Source organism: Plectropomus leopardus, chromosome 24 (genome assembly GCF_026936395.1).
Source record: "Plectropomus leopardus strain MGB_pleo_1.0 chromosome 24, ASM2693639v1, whole genome shotgun sequence".
Lineage (NCBI taxonomy): Eukaryota > Metazoa > Chordata > Actinopteri > Perciformes > Serranidae > Plectropomus > Plectropomus leopardus.
The window spans coordinates 9,440,702-9,461,121 of NC_142199.1; the positions used below are offsets into that span (position 1 = coordinate 9,440,702).

Here is a 20,420-nt window from a genome sequence, read left to right on the forward strand (position 1 = left end):
TCGACCACTGGTTTTGTACAATTACGTTATAAAACCCTCTCATCAGTAAGTTATGTAAAGCAGGAGGGTAAATATTTATAGACACGTGCCTTCCGAAACTGGCATAAGAAGAGCGCATTAACAGCAAACGACTGCGTCTTCCTAAAAACACCAAAAGGAGATCGAAAGTCCTTTGAGTTAACATTGAAATGAATCTCAGTCCTTGATGAATTAGATCAGCTCCCCCAAAATCCCACACTATGACATTAATCCCATCATTTGTGTGTTTCCCCCCTCCGTTTCCCAATCTTAGAAAATAACAACCCACTGTGGCACAAAACCACTCAGACTCCATCCTCCCTGCACCACACAAGTGTGAGAGAGGAAGAAAGAAAGAGGCAGAGGGAGCGAGAGAACGATAGATGGCTGCTGTGTCATTCTCCCCTCACACATCCTCTCCTCGTGACTGCTGCTCGCCACTCACAGGAGATTCGGCTGTGTATTTGTGTGTGTGTGTGTTGGAGACAAACAGATGTAGTGAAAAGGGAATCTGTGTGTGTGATTTAAGCCTTCAGAATTGCAATGAGGGACGTGCATTTTCTCATGTACCACAATATGAACGATAACGATGACATTTAAAGAATCTGCGCCTCTTGTTCGAGGTCCTGAACTCTGTCCTTTTCTTCCAGCTCCTACTGTCCTGCACGCTCCATGTCAGTCCTGTATTGTGAGTCTGTCTCCTCGTGGGTCAGAACTAATTAACCACGTTAACCTGTCGCACTTGGAGAAATAAAGTGCTTCTGACAATAATGTGAATTTCCACACACACAACAATGAGGTTGTCAGAGAAAATGAAATGCCCCTAAGGAATGACAGAAGACGACACCTACAAGAAATTGACAAAAATAAACTGTCTTCATCTGAACATGGGTGGATTAAGCTGGTACAGGGCCCCCTATTAACCCCCGACTCCTACGCTGGAATATTACCTCGCCGTAGATGTGCTGTGCTGTAATATCATTAAATATCAGTTTAGAAATATGAAATACAAAATTTAAAAAGAAGTCTTGTTTGGATGCAGAGAAAGGCGGTAAAAATTTGAATTTTCATACACAATTGGATTCCTTGTGAAAAGTACCTACTACTGGATACTTAATGTTAAAATCTAACTAGCAGAGATAACATAGAGCATAAAATATTTTATTTTGAATACTATAAATCTGAATGTCTCTAGTTTGACTTCCTCTTAGGTCATTTCAAAAGTTGCAATTAAAAACAAAAAAACATAGATTTAAGTTATTCTAAAAATTCAATATTTATTTAAACCAGAATTATCCCCTCACAGTTTATGCATCTGCCAGCTGCTCAAATGAAAGTGTACATCCATGTCTGTCCAGTCAACTATGCTTCAAAGATGGACGGTGCTGCAAAGAAGCAAAATATATTTAGATATAATCTAAAACGTGGACGCTTTCCACAGATCTTCATGGCAGCACAGAAGATATAAACAATCAGCACATTTTCATGGTGGACAACAAAGATTAGTGTCACCAATTCAGTAACTGACCAAATGTCCTGAATTAAGAAAACAATATTAAAACGAAAAATCCTCAAATTCAGTTCTTAATTTTCAGTCTAAAACATGAACATCTGACCAAAGACCTGCAGCCCAGTCAGGTTTCATTTTGTCAGTAAATGGCATATTTGCGGTGGTATTTAAATTTAAATTACTCAGTACTTAAAACTGATTAAAATTCACCATTAAGTAATAAAAGTTGTATATGGGATTGAAGTCCTTTAGTAAAGCATTGCTTCCACACTGTGCTAGCAGAGTAGCATCACGTGGTTATTGTGTCTTCATCATAAACTGTTAAGTATCCGTAAAGTAGCTGTTGAATGATGACATTTCACTGCTGCTTACTTGTTGCTTTATAACCTTAAATATAGTGTCAGTATTTGCTGTCTCCGTATGTCCTTTCAGCGTTTCCTGTTTAATCCCAGTTCTTTCATGCCGTCTTTAAACACCCACTTTGAATTGAAATGCCATCTAGAAAACATTAACTTTAAAAACTAATTGTGTTACTGTAAAGCAGAGAGCTGATTTTCCTGCTCATTAGTTCCACTTAGCTGCTGTTGTAATAATTATTGTACTAACATGATAAGAAAGTCTGGACGTCTGACTCCAGCTGCATGAATAACAAAGTGCATCCATTTGAGCGAAAAGAGAGGAGTTCGGCGCCGCGATTAATACGAGTGTGAAGTGTCAGATAGACGCTGCTGTAAATGTGATGGTAATGCGCCAGCTGCCTGTTTACATAAAGCTAATGGAAGCCACATGTCTTACCAGCGAGGCAATTAAGTATTTTTTGTTCAGAGCACATCAAATATTTGAAAAGTCCTTCACAGGAGACGGAGAACAGCGGAGTCTCAAGATTTCTTGTGCCTTCCACTTTATATGTCAGATGGTTAATAAATAGACATTTGTCTCCGTGCAATCCTATAAATGAGAGTGGCTTCTTATTTAAAAGTGTGTGTCAATCAATGTGTCTGTGACGCTTTCTCCATTAAGTTAAATATAGGACAGTTGAATGTCTATTCAGTGCCAGTTAGAATGAAATATTAGTGCTATTTCTTTGCTGATGTGAAGGTGAAAATGAGACAAGAGCGGGAGTAGGAGCCGGGACGCGTATCTGTAAGTCCAAACAGATTTCTTCAATGCAGGTGTGTGATCAGGATTACATACATGTGAATAGTAGGTGTGCAAAGTGGGCGTTAGTGGGAGTTGTGTGTCAAAAAACATCACGGGGAGCAAAACAAACAGCTAAAAAACAGCAGAACAGTTTAAAATATGGTGCTGCTCAGCGTTCCTTCACAGACAAAGTGCTGTTTTCTGCTGTATAATTCTGGCCTGAGGCAAGCTGGTACACACTGCAACCCTTCCCAGCTTGTTAAAAGCACACGTCGAGTTGGTCACACACACGCGCACCTGCAGTTAACCTTTGTCTGAAAAAGCAGACAAATAATAATCCATATGCTGTGTTTTTTCTCTGCATTGCCCTTGTTTTTCTCTCTCCTGCCTCTCTCCCACACTCCCACTCCAGATAATGAGGAGAGGGGTCCCATGGTGAAGAGCTACTTAAAATCCTCTAAGCTCAGAGTCTGTGCAAACAGTAGCTCAGTCACTCAGCGCGTCATTGGCGTGCTGTTTCGAGCCACTCGGACAAATGCTTCTAATAAGCGTGCAGAATCAAACGTACGGAGATGTGGGTTTCCAACTGACTGAAGCCGCTGAGACAATCTGACAAGACGTCCTCGAGCGAGACAGGTAACTTGCAGCTGTTTACATCAGCTGCTCAGACGCAAATAAACAGTAATGAGGAGCACTTCTATTTTCACATAAAACTCAAGTCGCTGATTCTCAACCGGGGGTCAAGAACCAATTGATGAGTCACACAACAATATCTCTTCCTGAGAAAGGAGAGGCTGTTTTATTGAGCCCAACGTCTTCTACGACAAGAAAACATAACATACTGTAAAACAAAGCACAGACACACACTTTTTTCTTACTGGGTTTTTCACTTGACCCGTTTGCTTAATTTGTTTTCTGCAAGATGAAGTCTGCACTCAGTCAAAGATTGTTTCTGATGAAAAAGTCCCTATTATATATGACTTTGAGACTGTGCGGCAACTGCTCTCTAAGGAACTCTGATCGCATCACGTCAAGCTCAATTTTAGGAAAATCCTCCAGTTAAACATTCATACATCAACAACAAAAGTAGCTCATCAACGTCAGGGTTAGTAACTGTGGACATTATCTTGGCTGCAACTCAAGACCGGAGTATTCTGTCCAACAAAACATTGAGTTGTAAAAATGAATATTAGCAGACATGTTATTATTACCTTTTTTTAAAAAAACTTCCACATACTAAAATAGCAGCTGCAAAGATCGAGTACTGGTAAGGCTACGTCTAAAACACAGTTTTGGTCAGTTAAAAAGATTTAAAGAAGTATTTCATCAAATTAGAAGAGGGTCCTCACATAAAACTAGGCTGTCTGTCCAATACATTTGACATTGGTGCTACGAGACCAGAGAGAACAGAGAAAAAGACGATTGCTCAAGAGGTAGAAAACCTGCAACTGAGCAGAATGAAGCGCGCCTTATCAGACCAATAAACGCTCCCACTGGTGGGTGATGTTATGTAGACTGGTCCAAGAGAAACAATGGCAGTCGGCCCAATCTCAAGTTACAGTTAAAAGGTCAGCTAAAACATGTTTCTGAAAACATTTGAGGCGAGTAATGCGCAAGTGACAGCTTTCAAAATATGACTGTATGATACATGTGAGTTTTAAAATGATTTACGGCAAATATTAAATATTTGAGATTAATGAGAGGCTATTCTGGAACCAGAGGGCCTCTGGATTTTTCCTGCAGGGGTGGCTAATCAAAGGATAATTCTCCTTTAAAGATCAATAAACTGTTGTATTAGGTTTCACTATTGCATTAACTTGCGTCCTCAACACCTTGTCTGTCTCCACCACCGACTCTAGCTTCAGCCACCTTTAGGAAACCAGCTACTTGTTTGGAAGACGTAGGCCTATTGCAATTATTGCATAATTACTTAATTGAGATCATCTGACAATCAATTTGCACAATCATTACATTTCAAAGCCAATGTTACAAATGTGCCCACAAAAAAAAGTGAATTAGGTTGGTATTCATCCGCTGGGTAAATAGAGAGTCTACCTGAGCACAAGGTTTCAGTGTCAGGAGAAAATCATGGAAAGACGTTATTGCTGTTGGGCACGTTCTTCCGTTTCAGTTAATATGAGTCTGCATTTGTTGCTTTCCGAAGCAGGATGATGATAGAAAGGTGCCGATAACGGGTCTCCTGATTTATAGCGGAGAGTCTCCCCTACGGGTTCAGCGGCGTGTTTGACAGCTCTGGGAAAGTTATGCCGAAGTCGTCGCTTCCGTCCGGTTTATACAGATAATCCCACAGAAATGTCTGACTGTAAACACGGGGTTATAAAAGTAGCATGGGTCTTTTAAGAAATAGCTCAGTGCTTCGTGTTTGCGGCGCGAGGGCGTGGCTGAGTAAGGAGGACTGATGGTGGATGTGCTCAGAGCAGACAGGTGGTGGCAATCGGAGCAGAGACGAAATTAGCAGTAAAGTTGTTAACTTCACTGAACTTTGGCCCAAAAAACAAAACAAAGCCTTTCAGCCAGGGTCTGAAGCTAAAGCAGGAATGGAAACACTGGCTTGTTGTTTGTTTTTGCCTTTTGTTGTAACTTTTAAAAATAAAGTCAAGCCTCCTTCTACTATTCTGTACTATCTTAAGCCACATTTTCGTTAAATTAGATCGGACACAGATTAAGAACAAGCTGTTGAAGACAAATTGATGTGCAGCAGAGCGAGAGGGCAAACTCTTTAAACGTTTATTGACACTCCTTTGCCAATGATTGCATCATTTCATTGAGCCGCCACTGAAATTACCAACGTGGATTTAGGTCTTATTGCAAAGCCAAACACAAGAGCATAAAATGAACAGAAAACAAAAACCCCAATTATTTGTCTGACAATTTGTCTGACAATTTACTATGATCGTGACAGCCCAAGGGAGAGAAGGACACACACACACACACACACACACACACACACACACACACACCAAAACACCTCACAAACACATTGTTACAATATGTCTACACAATCCAGAGCTGCAGTCTTACCACTTCCCACCAGATGTCCCGCTGGGGTTAATGAACAAAAAAAAAAAAAAACAACAACACAAGAGAAAATCATATATCAGTGGTGGCCTGCAGGAACCAAGCATCTCCAGTTTTGACTCTTTTTTTATGCTCTTTGAAAGCCGACACCGTCTCCTTTGGAAATGTATCGTGGCCTTGGGACAAGCCAAAGTGTTGATAATGCATCGTAAACTGTCAAAAGATAAACTACTGCACACTGAGCATCTCCGGCAGAGTAGTCAGGGATTCGCTGCCTTGCTCGAGGGCGATCTGATTGAAGTTGACGAGGGAGAGGAAGAGCATTCAGCACTGACATCCCCCACCCAACATATCCCGGTGCGAACAGGGATAGAAACCAGCAGAACCTATCAATAATGGTTAAACCAATTATGATGTGGGGAAGTAATACAATTTTTTAAAAGTTATCAAATGAAGTACTCTATTGGTATCAGTACCACTCTCAGGATGCTGGTATGTTACTAGTATCATAGTTTGTTTTTTTTTTTAATGATACACAGCACTACAAATTTTGCAAAAGTGGCCCCCAGGCGAAGTATCCGTGGCATACAGTGTATTTGTTTACATTTGGGCAAATCTGCATTATATAAAGTCATGCTGCTTTGGGTGATCCTGTTCACACAACAATCACTGGGTTACTATTGATAATGATTACAACTATTCCCTTTTCCACAACTTTTTATTGATCACTTGTTATGGTACTTGTATTTATCTATTTGCTTTTACACTCGTCTGTCTTATTAAACTTCCTTGTACATTCATTTATCTTTTTTCTTTGTTTTTCTTATGCCTGTAAAGCACTTTAAAGAACATTTGTGTGTGATAAGGTGCTTAAAACACAAATAAGCATGCCTTGCCTGTTGAACAGTCTGAATCTGATCACATTATTTCTCAAGGCCTGTTTTTGTCAAAGCATTCCTCTGTGCAGCAAAACTTAAAGTTGAACTGCAGTCATTCTTTGACAATTACACACATGTGCCGTCACACAATAACACACACCCTTACATGTGCACACACACAATACTACATATTGCCGTGAACAGGCGGCTGAATAGCTTATTGCGTCAGTGACAGATAGGCGTATTAAATAATGGATCTGCACAGAGACACCAGTGTCACTTTCTCACTGCAGTCAATTATGGCTCTTGGATGAATGATTAAAGGCGGTTTACGGGGTACGGCGACGTCTTCCTGTGCCTATCACTGAGAGTGAGCCCCGACACAATGTTTCCTGCACACCAGTCTGAATGATCTCAAACAACGGCCTTCAGGGACGTGATGTGAACAAGAGAAAAAGTTGGCTAAAAGGCATGAAAGCCATATTCATCAGCCGGATATTAGAGGAAGCTGTTTGTGAAAGAGAAACTAAAAGTATGTAAAAAAACCTGAGGCATCACACAGAGCCAAAAGAGAACCACAGTATTCTTTGTGATAATATATCATAATGATTAATTACTTTTTTTTTTTTTTTTTTTTTTAAAAAGATGTGATCTGCATCTAAATTAAACATCATGGCATTTTTAAAGTATAATTCTGGTGCTGTTCTATATTTTAGTTACTGTAAACAAAGTTTTCTGACTGGATCAGTTTCCAATTTCTCTACTCTGTCTGTGGCTTTTGGCCCGAAGCCCATTGGTTCCTACTGAAGATGTAAATCTTTATTTAAAAAAAGCTATAAATACATAGTTGCATTTATTGAAATGGCATAAACATCTGGACACTGCAATTCTGAACAGACACGACTCAAACAGGAGGAAATTGTGCATTTGTTGGGGGCTATTTTCAGCAACAGATTAATCCACATATTGGGCTTTCTTGAGAATTTGAGGCAACGAGTTGGTTTATGAAGGACTGGGATAAAATCTAACTACACAAAATATTTTCTTGATGAACCATTTGGTCTATATAATGTCTAATAACTGTGAAAAACAGCCATCACGATTTCACAGAGTTCAATGAGACGCAGCTCAGCCTCGGCTCTTCATCAGCGGAGTGGAAAAGAGAGAGACAGGAGACACTTGAGAGTTGACGACGGCAGCTCTCCGTGTTGCTCTGCATAAAAGCTCTGCGAGTAGAAAGTCCCTGTTACTAGCCAAAGTGATTTTTATAAAAGTTCTTTGAATTTATAAACCCCTAAGCATGAAACCACTGGAGCAGAATTTCCAGGGCCACGGCAAAGCACTGCAGTCTGAAGGTGCTTTTGCAGCAAGTATGCAGTGCCAAAATATGTTGCTTTCTGTAGAGAGGGCGGGGACGGGGAGGTGGCAGGGTTGGGTCGGTTGGTGACAAAAACATCCAGGCTGTGAACCGATCAGCCAATAGCAAACTTCAATTGCAATAGACAGGTTGCAACCTTTAAAGGACAGTCTATATGCATATTTATACCCAAGATTTAAATTTTTAATTCTCAGCACTCAATGTCAAGATTAGGACCTGAATCAATCAACACTAGTAAAAACCCTCATTATTGCTTTTCGACTGAGGAGACTAGGAGTTAAGTTACACTTAAAGCTTTTTTTCCATCAGTCCAAAGGCATCCATCCATTATTTGTAACCACTTATGCAATGAAGGGGGGCTGAGTCGGTCAGGGTACATGTAGAGACAGACAGCCGTTCATGCTCATATTCACACCAGTCACACGGGCAATTTAGAGTGAACAATTAACCTGCATGTCTTCGGATTGACAGGGTAAGCCGAAGAACTGGAGAAAACCCATGCTCGGGGGGAGTACGTGCAAACTCCACCCAGAAGGGCCAAAGTCAGAGCTCGGTCAGCAGGTTTGAACCCAAAACCAACTTAATGTAAGGTGACAGTGCTAAAGACCAAACCACAGCAGCTGAAAAATCTTCACAGAAGAAGCTCAGAATAGCTGCAACTTTTTCATTATGAGCAAATGAAAAGATCAATGGGATATACATTCTTTGCTGTTTACATTCCCCCAGTTTGTTTTCACACAATCTCAAACCCATTGGCTATTGGTCAGCCAATATTTCCAGCTTTTAGTTCAAGAGCAGCCAGTGGATACCTGTGCCAAGACTGGTTCCATATTCAGGTACATTTAAGTACATTGTGCTGATAATAGGCCAACTTCTCCTGACTGCAGAACTCTGACTTGAACTTCTGCTGTGTGCTATTAATCATTTCGATTACTTTTCGATTAATTGCCCAGCCCTAATGAAAAGGTTTTAAATTTCTGTTGATTGATTAATCAATTCTAACTAAATGATTTTAGGTATGTTACTGTTAGGACAAAATAGATACTTTGATGACACCTCTTAGGATTTCAGGAAATTGTGAGGGCATTTTTTAGACCAGAGAGACAGACTGATCAATAATGAACAGAATCACTGGTCACAGCTGTGCCCCTAAAGAGGTTACAGATTCTATGTGTGGTGGAAGCTGACGGAGGGATAAGAAAACCTTCTGTTGCTGCTGTTACACAGGTTAAAGCCAGCACAAGTACATGACTGTGTTGGAAAGCCTGTCCTACGTCGTGTGTTGTGAAACTTAACCACAACCATGAGTGCTGCATTGGCTGAGCTCTATCTGCAGTATAAACCAAAGGCATACTAGTAAAAAAGTTGGCTTTATCATGATTATCATTTATATTGTATATCATCAGCTGCATGCACAGAAAGGCCCTCCATAAACCTTATGTAATGCAGAAAACATACAGTCTTCATACTGCAGCGATTCAACTTTCAACAAAGAGATGATTGAACCCAAATGGAAGAAATTCATTTCTCACACATTTTGCTTTGTGACCTTTGCCGCATGTTTTGTTTTCACAGACTCCACTTGCTGTAATAATCAATGTGAAATTGCATGAAAGGACAGGAAAAAATCTTTTGATGCTTTTGGCCTTGGGAGGTTGAAATAACTGGTAAAAAAAAAAAAAAAGGGATAACAGATATCACTTGGAACAACTGTTTCCTCGTGGAACAGCTCATTGACGATTTCATCAACCCTTTTAAAACCAGTGAAATCTGTCATCGCATTATTGTCACCACTATCAGATCACATGTCTGTATGCAGGCTGAGTGCAGATTATCAAAACTAAATGCTTCATTAGATTGACTTTCTACGCGCATTGAGTAATTCTTCATCATTTTAGGACTTCAGAGGCAGAGAAAATGACTTTAAATAAGAATAATTCTGCACAGAAGCCACTTTCATACATGAAGTATGGGATGAACTTTTCCTGCAGTAATGGTGGCTCTGACTGGCTCACACGTCTGACGGCTCCCCCACAAAGTCTGGAGGAAGGGAAACAGAAGCAGCTCTTCTCTTGTTCTGTGGCGGACATTCATATTATACATTTTGGGCTGTGAGCTGCAAGGTTTTGGCAGGCTAATTATGCCCTGAGGACGAAGGAGGATGGTTATAAAGTATCATCTTTAAACTATTCTGACAGCTTCTGGTTTCTTTCTCAAGACCAGTCTGATTTGAAGTAATCCAACCAAGTGAGCACATTTATGCCAGACTCATTTGTTCTCAAATGCGAATACAGAAACATTGTCTTCTTGACGCTGCAGTTATCCCGTATAATGTATTATTAAGTCATTCAAACATGATTCCTGAGCAGAGAAGTCATACGGCTTGCATGTGGCAAAGTTCCTTCCATCACTACCTTTCATTGCAGAAATGCACCCCTATGGGTGTAATATTGTTGATATTCATCAACACTGAATACAAAGACTGCACACACAAGCCATAACAATCATGCCTCAGCATGTCAGCACCACCATCCAGCATCTGGGGTTGAATTTGTGTGTGTGTTAAGGCTTTTTATCCATCAGCTGTATTTAATCAGTGTGTGTGTGTGCGCGCACACACACACACACCTGCAATCACGTTGGTGCCAAAAATTCTGCACCAGCCAGCCCGCATCCCCTGCTCTCATTTCACCAACTCCTGAAGTGCGCGCGCGCACACACACACGCGCGCGCGCACAGGTCCATGTCGTATCAGTACAGAACAACCACATCCCACTTTACAGCGCATCATCAGATGATGCTGACCGTGCATGAACATCACACATGAACCTAAACCCCCGCTGTTTGCGCTGAAAAATGAGGCCTGGCGTTATTTTCTAACTGAAAATAGACCAACGCAGCACATCAAAATCGCTGTGCATGGTGCACACACCTCCGCACGCACACACAGTGCAAAAAAAGCACTGATCCAGACACGGGCTGCTTTGCTGGCACGGAGGTGATTGTGTTTGCACCTCCGTGTGTGACTGGTTTGTGACTGTGAAGGAATGCAACACAGTGATACATTGCTGCTTTGCTCGGTGGGGCTCTTTTCTCATGCAAAAGCTCAGCCAACGCATCACACACGCGCGCGCATACATGAACACAAATCGCTGTCGGGCCAAATTTAAACACATACGGGCAAATAAACGCAGGCAGCACGGAGCTCCGTTTGCAGTCTGTTTGCTTTAAAGTATTCAATGCCCTTCTTATTCCAACATGGCAGCAACTACCCAGTCAAACAGTACATTGAGAGGCTTTAGTATTAGGAAATGCACGGTCCGGGTATCCGGACAGTGGGATGAGAAGCCTCACTGGCCGCACACCTCGCCTGATTCCCCGGCAACAACCACAGTCACCAGCCGCTGTGGTGCAGAAAGGGCTGGTTGGCTGTAATGGCTACCAGTTTCCTTCCTTTTCATGGGGAAATTAGCGTCCTGTTTTCCTTTTCATGCGCCATGGGCTCCATCACTTACATGCAAATATATATGTTTACTTACACTAATAATTATTTTTGCCGTGTGCCTCAGAATTGGCCGGAAAATGCATTTGAACATGCTCTGTAACATTCATTCGTTATGCATTTCGGACGGACTTGCAGAAATGTGTTAACAGCACACAAGAAGGGAGAGCATCTAACGCTATTTCTCCATCCCTAAAATATAATCTGAATGGATCTTTGTGCAGTTTTTCTGACTGTTTTTGCGCAGATTGTGGACTACAGCTCAGATCCTGTGTGTTTTCTGCAGAGTGAGGGGGATATCTGTGCCCCAGCTCACCGCCTCTCTGCTGCCCATGAAAACCCACAGCCAATGTGTTGTCTGTGTGAACAGGTTTACTGCATTACGACCAGCACAATTACCATCACCATTATTAATCACCACTTTAAACAGTCCCCAGCCCAGCACTCACTTCCGAAGCTGCTCCCGCATCACCGGCCGATCAGAGCGCCCCGCGTCCGGCAGAAATTAACGGAGTCCCGGGAAGAACCGAGGCGATATCTCGACCCCTCCGCGGTCCGACCAAGCGTCCTCTACCACCGGAGAGAGGCGTCCGAGATTACCGTCGGGAGCCTACGTGTGTGAATGTGTGTGTCGGTGTGTGTTCCTCTGCAAGCGGCAGCGGTGGGTTGCAGAGGCTGACTGGCCAGCGAGACACGAGGGTCAATTTGCCGGAATAAAACAAAGACCACTTCCGCTTCAAAATAAAAGCTTCAGAAAGTTGGATACTGCGCTGTTAAGGATAATCTTTAAATGAATGAAAATGGGAATAGCTTATTGACATGGCTACACTGGGTGTCACTTATCTTGGGTGGATGGAAAAATGCGATGTGTGGTCTTGCTCGTGATTTAACCATCTAACAGGAGGTGAGCTAGCTCCTTACCACAGACTGTGTTAATGAATCGGACGCAGTGCAGAAACACAGCTAAGCCCTGCTTCCAATTTTTTCCCAGTGGTCAATCTCGATATGCTGCAAAAAATCACATTCAGGGGGCTGCTAGGCCTCCTGGAGGTGCACCAGGCTTTGAAGCCAATTTTAGTAGTGGCCAAACAGTGGTACTGCAGTGATGCCACTGGGTCCGAAAATCCTTTTCCCCATAGACTTACATTGGGAAAGAGACGTCTATAAGTTGTGGATACATTTTTTTTTAGCGTCACAACCCCCGTGAAAGTCCAATAACATTTGGAAAGTCTAAAAGAGCCACAAGATTAGATTAGTTTATCCTCATTCAAGCTAGTGCAGCACTAAACAGGAAGTCAACAGCTCTAGCAGCGAAAGTCTGCTGCTCGGTTGCGCCTGGCCTTGCACTAGCGTGCCTGCTCCATGGGCCCAATGATGCGTAAGCAGCGCTAATCATCCAGGTAATTTTAAATGCAACAGTTGAGCCATTTTAGCTCAACTCTCACAGGAATGAACCCCACTACCAATGCTGTATCCAGGTTTCTTAGTACATCCAAGTGGGCTGTATACCCTGCAAGTAAAGCCAGAGTTAGAAACCTTTTGGACACATGAGTTAGGCCAGCAACTTTTATTAGACTGGATGGGCGCCACCTAGGAATCCAGTATTCAAATCTTATGACACATCCTTGACACAACGCCTGAAAAGTTAATGCAATGCACAAGTGCCTTAAATCTGCAATCTCTCTCTAATCTCTCCAGCTGGGACAACTCCACAGGCTGCAAAGATAAATCTGATTATATAGAAGTCTGAAAAAAATCACCCTACTTCCAGTGTTGGACAGTATTACTTTCCCTTGTACTAAGTAGTGTAACGCATGATAAATACAACTTTATAAACAATATTACAGCTACCCCAAAAACAATTAACTTATCTTAACATTGAACAATCAATCACATCCTTCAATTTATTTTTGTAATCGGCACACATGCACGTCACAAAGCTGGAAAAAACAACTGTTACTTTGATGTTAATGGGTGGAAAGATGACAAAAAAAGGCCTTTTTCAAAAGTAGCAGTAGACTCTTGTGAAAAACATAACCTCATACCTTCTGAATCACACTACAACCAACAGATCACCATGAAATGTACTAAAGAGAGAGACTTTTCTCAGGAGTTAATGCTGTAACATAAATCCAGCAATCCTTAATTCCTCTTCAGCAGCAAGACACAGTTGATGAATAAATATTGGTAATGATTGCTTAAAGTGGGCATAGATTATAACAACAAATCTAAATTTCTGGACATTTCCCATTTCAAACTTCAAAATAATCAGAATAAAACAGCTGATTCTTTAGCACATCCACTTAACTGTGACACAAAATTTCCTCACTGCAGCCTAGGGTCTATCCAGAAGTCCATCACTCTTTATCTTTCAAAATATTCAAAATCAATCAGCATCTTTCTCTTCACAAGTCTTCATTCAAGTGCTACAAAAACTGACACAGACATTCTTCAGATACTAGACATCATGTATTCCCAACGGTGTCCAAGTCAGTCAAAAGATGAGTTTGCAGTGATATTCAAAACACTAAAACTAAACCAGTAAAATGACTGTTTTTCAGAATATTATCACCAAAACTTCATAATTATAATCTTGCAAAACAATATATATAATTCTGAAATGGGTCATTCTGCATTACGAATACTTTTACCTTTACTGCCTCCATATATTAATATTTATAGATTAAATGCAGGACTTTTACTTGTAAAAGAGAGAGTATTTCTTTACTGTTATCATTACTTTTACTTTAATAAAAGATATGAGTACTTCTTCCCCCACAGATGGCTCCAGAGAATATTTTAAAAATATACTGTATATACACGCAAGCGTGAACCACTTAAAATATCTGACACCTTTATTTTGAAATCTAACGTAATACACTTCCGGTACAGGCTTTTACATTCCTATAAAACTTGACACAGCTCAGATAGACGAGGCGGAGCTCAGGCTCCCTGCCTCTGCCTCCCTTCCCCCAATCCCGCTGTTTCTGAAAGCAAAGGAGCCTCAACCATCCAAGGAGGTTTTTCACCTCCCTGACGAGAGAAAGAGAGAGAGACTCTTTGCTTTTCAAGGCACACATATTTCCACATTCGAGGCCAAAGAGAGATAGAGAGAGATAATAGAGGAAAAGAAAGAGGGACAGTAGAAAGATAGAGAAAGAGGAAGGGACAAAAAAGGACAGGAGGCAGAGGAGGAGAGAGGAAAAAGGCGCTTTTTGCTTTTACAAGGCACATAGGACAGAAGAGAGGAGAGACAGGAAGAGAGAGAGAGAGGGGTGGAAGAGGACAAGGGGGGGGGGACTCTTTGCTTTGGGAATCAGTGTTCAAGGCTTGAGAAATGTAGGCTATGTTGCACCAGCAAAGGGAGAGAACAGCCTGTAATTTATAGGCAAGTCTCAACTGTTATTTCGTCCAGCCACAACAGTATGTCTTTATACCTGAGTGTGTGTAGGTGTGTGTGTGTGTGTGTGTGTGTAGGTGTGTGTGTGTGTGTGTGTGTGTGTGTGTGTGTGTAGAAGAGAGACAATGACAGATTGAGATGCAGGAAGAGGACTGAGGGCCCAACAATTCCCCAATTACTGATTTCAAGCTCACTGACGTCCTTTTGCATCTGACTATGTTTGCGTAGGAGGTCATTGATTTTAACTCACTTGGCAAATCAAACACACCTTCACAGGACGGGCTGGGGGGGGGGGCAAGGTGGATGTTGCAGGTTTTGAGGGAATCATCTCCAGAAGCAGACACGTAATTGTGCACAAGGAAGCAGTTGGTCGGTCATATGGTGTCGCGCTTTGCTCTGAATGTGTATGATAGGGTGTTTGTACGCCTGACACAGTGTGGGTGTATTGTTAAGTGTGTGTAGGCTATAGCCTTAGTGGTATAGGGTGTGAAATGTGCAACGTGTGCACGGACACTATATGGCTACAAGTAGCAGGCGACCATGTAAACATTGCATACTGCTGGTCTGGGGCTTGTTTTCACAATTCAGGCACCTTAGTTTCGGTAGAGCATTTAATGACATTTAAAAGGGACGGTTTAGAGCTCCTGGAGACGGGTTGTATGAGGTACTCTTCTATAATCAGTTTATTACATAAGGCAGATGTCAGTCGGCATGCCCCCAGTATGGAGAAGCAGGCTGGAGTTGGACACAAAAGCTAGACAAACGTATACAAGTCACCTAAAACAGTCACATCTTTAAAAAGTATATCAATTACAGTTCATGCTATATTTAGAATATATTCACCGCGTTACCTTAACGTCAGACAGCGGTTTCTAATGTGTAACTGAAGTTGCTATCCATCTCTTCAGATCACCAAACACAGGAGCTGCTGGTCTAATGCTGCCTCAAACTGTTGTGACTTTGGCGTATCGATAGTTTTTCTCAGTGGAGTCTGATGGCTTTGATAAGGGTATAGATAGAGAACTAGGCTGTCTGATGGAAAGATAAAGTGGTGAAAATACTCCCGATACAGCATACACTAAAACTGTTAAAGATCTTTTTAGGATGGACCTTTTTTTCAGTCTATAAAATACATTTTGCTGCTGCCCCCTCCACAGCAGTACATTGCTTAGCTTCTGTGTTAGACTCTTGTCTCGTCTCCAAACTGCCAACTGACACCTACTTTATGTAATACACAGTTTAAGAAGATGTATAAAGACAAAATAATTAGACTTGTAGAATCTGTTCCTTTGTTAAAGGTTACTTATAGCTCATGATTTTTTTTATGTATTTACTTTTTCTTTCTGAGTTTACTGCAAATGCTTGTTCAGTAACAGTAACTGACAGACCATCTGTTCCTTTTGTTTATAAATGTTTTGAGAAAGGCGCAGGTAAAATAAGATTTTTTTTCCTTCTTCCCGCTCCTGTTCGGTCATGGAATGTGTATTAGAGATGTTATAATCTAAATCTGATTGTTGTGCATTAAAATGACCAAAACAAATTCATGAATAATAGATAGAGATAAGTACCTAAAACAAGCCCACTTAAAAAATCCAACATGCCCTTTAAGACAACAGTATGCTCCCAACTTTGTGCAAACATTTTTGAAATGGCTCTTCATTTTTCCACATTGGTAGAGAAGAACTTGACCTTGCATGACTGGCCTGCACAGAGTGCTGACCTCAACCCAATCCAACACCTTTCGGCTGAACTGAAATGCTGACCCGGTCCTTACTGCAAACCCATTTGTGGCCAACCTCACTAATGCATTTGTGGCTGAAAGGCAGTAGTGAAAGAAGTATTCAGATTTCCTAGTGAGAGGGCTACTACATCACACTTCCCTAAAGCTTCTGGACTCAAAAGAGAAAAAATGATGATCAAAATTGAAGCAGCGATGGCAGAGATACCCTGACTTTAAGAAGCAAGTATGTGTCAAATCCCCAAAACACCAGATCCTACATTTCCCATAATGCATCAACTGCAAATATGTCTTGTTGTGATAATGTTATGTTGTCTTGGACCCCAGGAAGACTAGCTTGTTGCCTAGGTGTCAGTTAATGGGGATCCTTATGATTAACAGATAAATAAACAAATGATGTCTTAATAGATCACCACAGTCAAGTAAACACACACATCTTAAAACTACACACCTCCACTCTGAAATGCAATTTTTCTGTTATGTGTAAACACCAATAACATCATCAGGGATAGATTTACTCAAAGTATCAAAAGTAAAAATACCTGTTACGTAGACAGACCAATGTAACTATATTTTTATATATCATTGGATTGTTATTACTAAGCCACTGACACGTAATCTGTATTTTACAGTTATGTTGTGGCTGGTTGAAATGGAGCTAATTTTACTTGGGGTACTTTTATGTAAAGCAATAAATCCTGTTTACAATAGAGCTGAAACTACTAGCTGATCAATAGAAAAATATTTTGATCACTCAATTAATTTGCCATTTTTTAATAAGAGAAGGAAAAATTTGCTCTTTCTAATATTTCAAATGTGGGTTTTTTTGTGCTTTTTCTGATCTACTCATAATTTGTTTACAAATTTAAAATCTGTTAAGAAGCTGGAAGCAGTAACCACAACTGTCAGATAACTGCAGTGGAGTAAAAAGTACAACTTTTCCCTTTGAAATATGTGTGCATGCTGCATACAGCGTTCATGTGAGTGCACAGGTGTGTGTGTGTGTGTGTGTGTGTGTGTGTGTGTGTGTGTGTGTGTGTGTGTGTGTGTGTGTGTGTGTGTGTGTGTGGTCAGCTGGCACTCACAGGGCCTCGGTCATCGGGTTGAGTCCAGCATTCTCACTGCATGTGGAGAAGAGAATCTGTCACTTCTCTTTCCCTGCCTCCTTCGTTCTTTCTCTCTCAGGTGGATGCATTTTACTCACTTGCAGTTAATTCCACGTCGAACATGAAATCTCTCTCACTCAGTCATTAAGTGTTAACTCAAACACACCAAACTGCTAGTTGCTGATTACCAAACCCATGCAGTCTATTGTATGAGCTCTCTTGACTGTAGAAGAAGCAGGAAGTGAGTTATTCTGACCAATGAGTTAGGAATGCGAGGTGGAGAGTTAAGCCGAGGCCACTGCTGCTACAGTTACAATGTAACAATTAAAGAATAAAGGCCTGGTCACATCAAGAAGTGTAACAACTAGGTTGATCCTCATGTATTTCCAAAAGTTATGCTGCAAGAAGCTTCGTGACATTGGGATTACTCGCCACAATAGCCGCACACTACCAAAGTGGAAATATGCTGGTGCTCGCAACATTTTTCCATGAAATTCCACCTTTTAAATACTGGTGCGATCAAGCCTTTGTGGTAAATGCTAAAATGCAGTGCAACAACAAATCTGATCTTCCAATGACGCTCAGTGGAGACGCTTGCAAGTAACAGACACAAACAAGCCCAGGACGACATGACTACGATGAGCGCTTGAGCAACACTTCAATAGCGACACGGGTGATTTGTTGCTGATAGCGTGAACACGGCACTGAATTTCTGCGAGGATTTGGATTAAGTTCTGTGTGTCTAAACAGTCCAGCAGGGATGGAGAGGTTAAAGCTCTTCTAGATTTATCACAGCGTTTCCTCTAAACTATTATTAATTAATGGGGCAGTACTGCATAAAAAAAAAAAAATCCACCTAATTATCTCATGTTTAACTCACTGAAATACCTGTGTTGTACCAACTCATTAGACAACTGAAGCACAAAATGTGAGACGGTGCTTACTACTGTGCTAACACACCCCAACTCCAAAACTATCTGCTGATGAGTAGTAAACAGTTTCCCAGAATACACAGGAGCTCTATAACCAGTTACCCAACTGCTCAATAAGCCTGCTTCAAAATATATGAAGTATCTGTCGTAAAAAAATTTCGAGCCACTGTGCAGTCTTTTGTTTTAATAGGCCTGTGAGTTTTAACATGTTTGGCGCCTTGTAGAGATGATCATGTTATTGTCAGCAGTTGGGAAAAGGCTGAGACTTTACTACTAACACATGTGGGTGATTCTGCATATAGTTTTAACTGCGGTGCAGAAACACATGAAGTGTGACTCTTACATTGTGCTGACCAAGTGAATTAAAGGGCTCAATGATTTTAAATGATAATCTATCGCATTAAAAGCAAGGGGACCAAAAGGACCAACTGTCAAAATGTCTGCGCTTCGGAGCTGTCACCCAGCTATCAGCTAGAGAAAACAGGCTTTTTTTTCTCAAGAGGCAAATGATAATAAAAACTACCACCATGTTTTCCCCTTTCGTTCTGATGCAGCAGATGAACTCACTGTTACTCATCTGTTTGGACCCACTTTTCTCTATAACGCTCTCTGGGGCAGAATGTACAGATAGAAAGGTGCTGCCTCTTAATGAGGATGGAGGAATGGATGGTAAAATATCAGCAGATGAAGAATTAAATGTACTAAACGGGAGAGCACAAACTGCTGGATGAATTCTTCAAAGAAACACACAAAGACTAAATGGATGAATGTAAGATGCCATTGAATTCCAGGAGATGCCAGGCAAGCCAACAGTTTAGGGCTGTTAACAACAGTCAGCCAACACATGCAACGTTGTGTCAGTCCAGCTCAAAGTATTAAAAGTCAAGATGTAACAACATCCTAGCTGCATTTCACTTTCTTAATGAGACTGGTCTGAACAGGATGTTGGGAAGGGACATAATCAAAGCCAATTCGATATCCAGGGGTGGAACCTAGATTTCAAAGGTTGGGGGACACAGTAATTAATAACAAAAATAATAATAGATAGGACTTAAATTGCGTATTTCTAGGTCCTCAAAGACAGGCACAGATCCTCGAAATGGCTCTAGTTTTTCAGGAACCCCTATCAAAGGTACAAAATAAGACCGTTTTGTTTTTCATAATTTTGCACCTTCATGAAATGGATGAGCCAAACAAAATTATTTCACATAGCAAAACATGATAGAAACAAGACAACCACTAACATTTGGCTTTTGTCTGTGGTGGGAAAAGTTACAATCAGCATTCATTTCTGGGAAAAATGCTGTCACAAAATACCTTACGTCTCTGTAAATTTCTGTTACCACTGGGAGTAAATAATACAACATAGACTTTACACTATGACACCACTGTTCCTGTCCAAAAACCAAAAAACATAGTTACATGACTTTCCAGACTGCATGCAATTAAGTTAAGTAAGTTCATTCACTTATGTCCTGTACGAAGATATTTTAACAAAAACCATGGTCTTTTCCTAAACGTAACTTAGTATTTTTATTTCTCAAAACCAAACAAAATCTTCGTCTTCCCTTAGACCTAATCACACTGCATCTGTTTCACAACCAGTCTGCAACAGTTCTTACTAGATTTTTCATCGGTTTTGTTCTCCAGCATGTAATTTGAACACATTTCCTGTCCACCACCACATAATGTGTTGTTAACAGGTTGTGTCTCTTTCACAAATTTCTATGAGACTGTGCTGCAGAGTCACTGCATTCAGTCAATCAACTCAGAACAACA

General features: G+C 41.0%; 1 protein-coding gene across 4 annotated transcripts in view; it reads right to left on the bottom strand.

Moving 5' to 3' along the window:
* dmd (dystrophin) overlaps positions 1-20,420 on the bottom strand; it is a 324,760-nt gene that overhangs the window by 38,227 nt on the left and 266,113 nt on the right. For 2 of the 4 annotated variants that reach the window (XM_088074779.1, XM_088074780.1), the window contains one exon: positions 17,689-17,724. The exons of 1 other annotated variant lie outside the window; for it this stretch is intronic. In XM_088074779.1, the coding sequence (XP_087930905.1) occupies positions 17,689-17,724 (36 nt within the window). Of the gene's footprint in view, positions 1-11,914; positions 12,161-17,688; positions 17,725-20,420 lie in introns of those variants that run through there. One more of the 4 variants, XM_088074781.1, reaches the window with a different exon arrangement.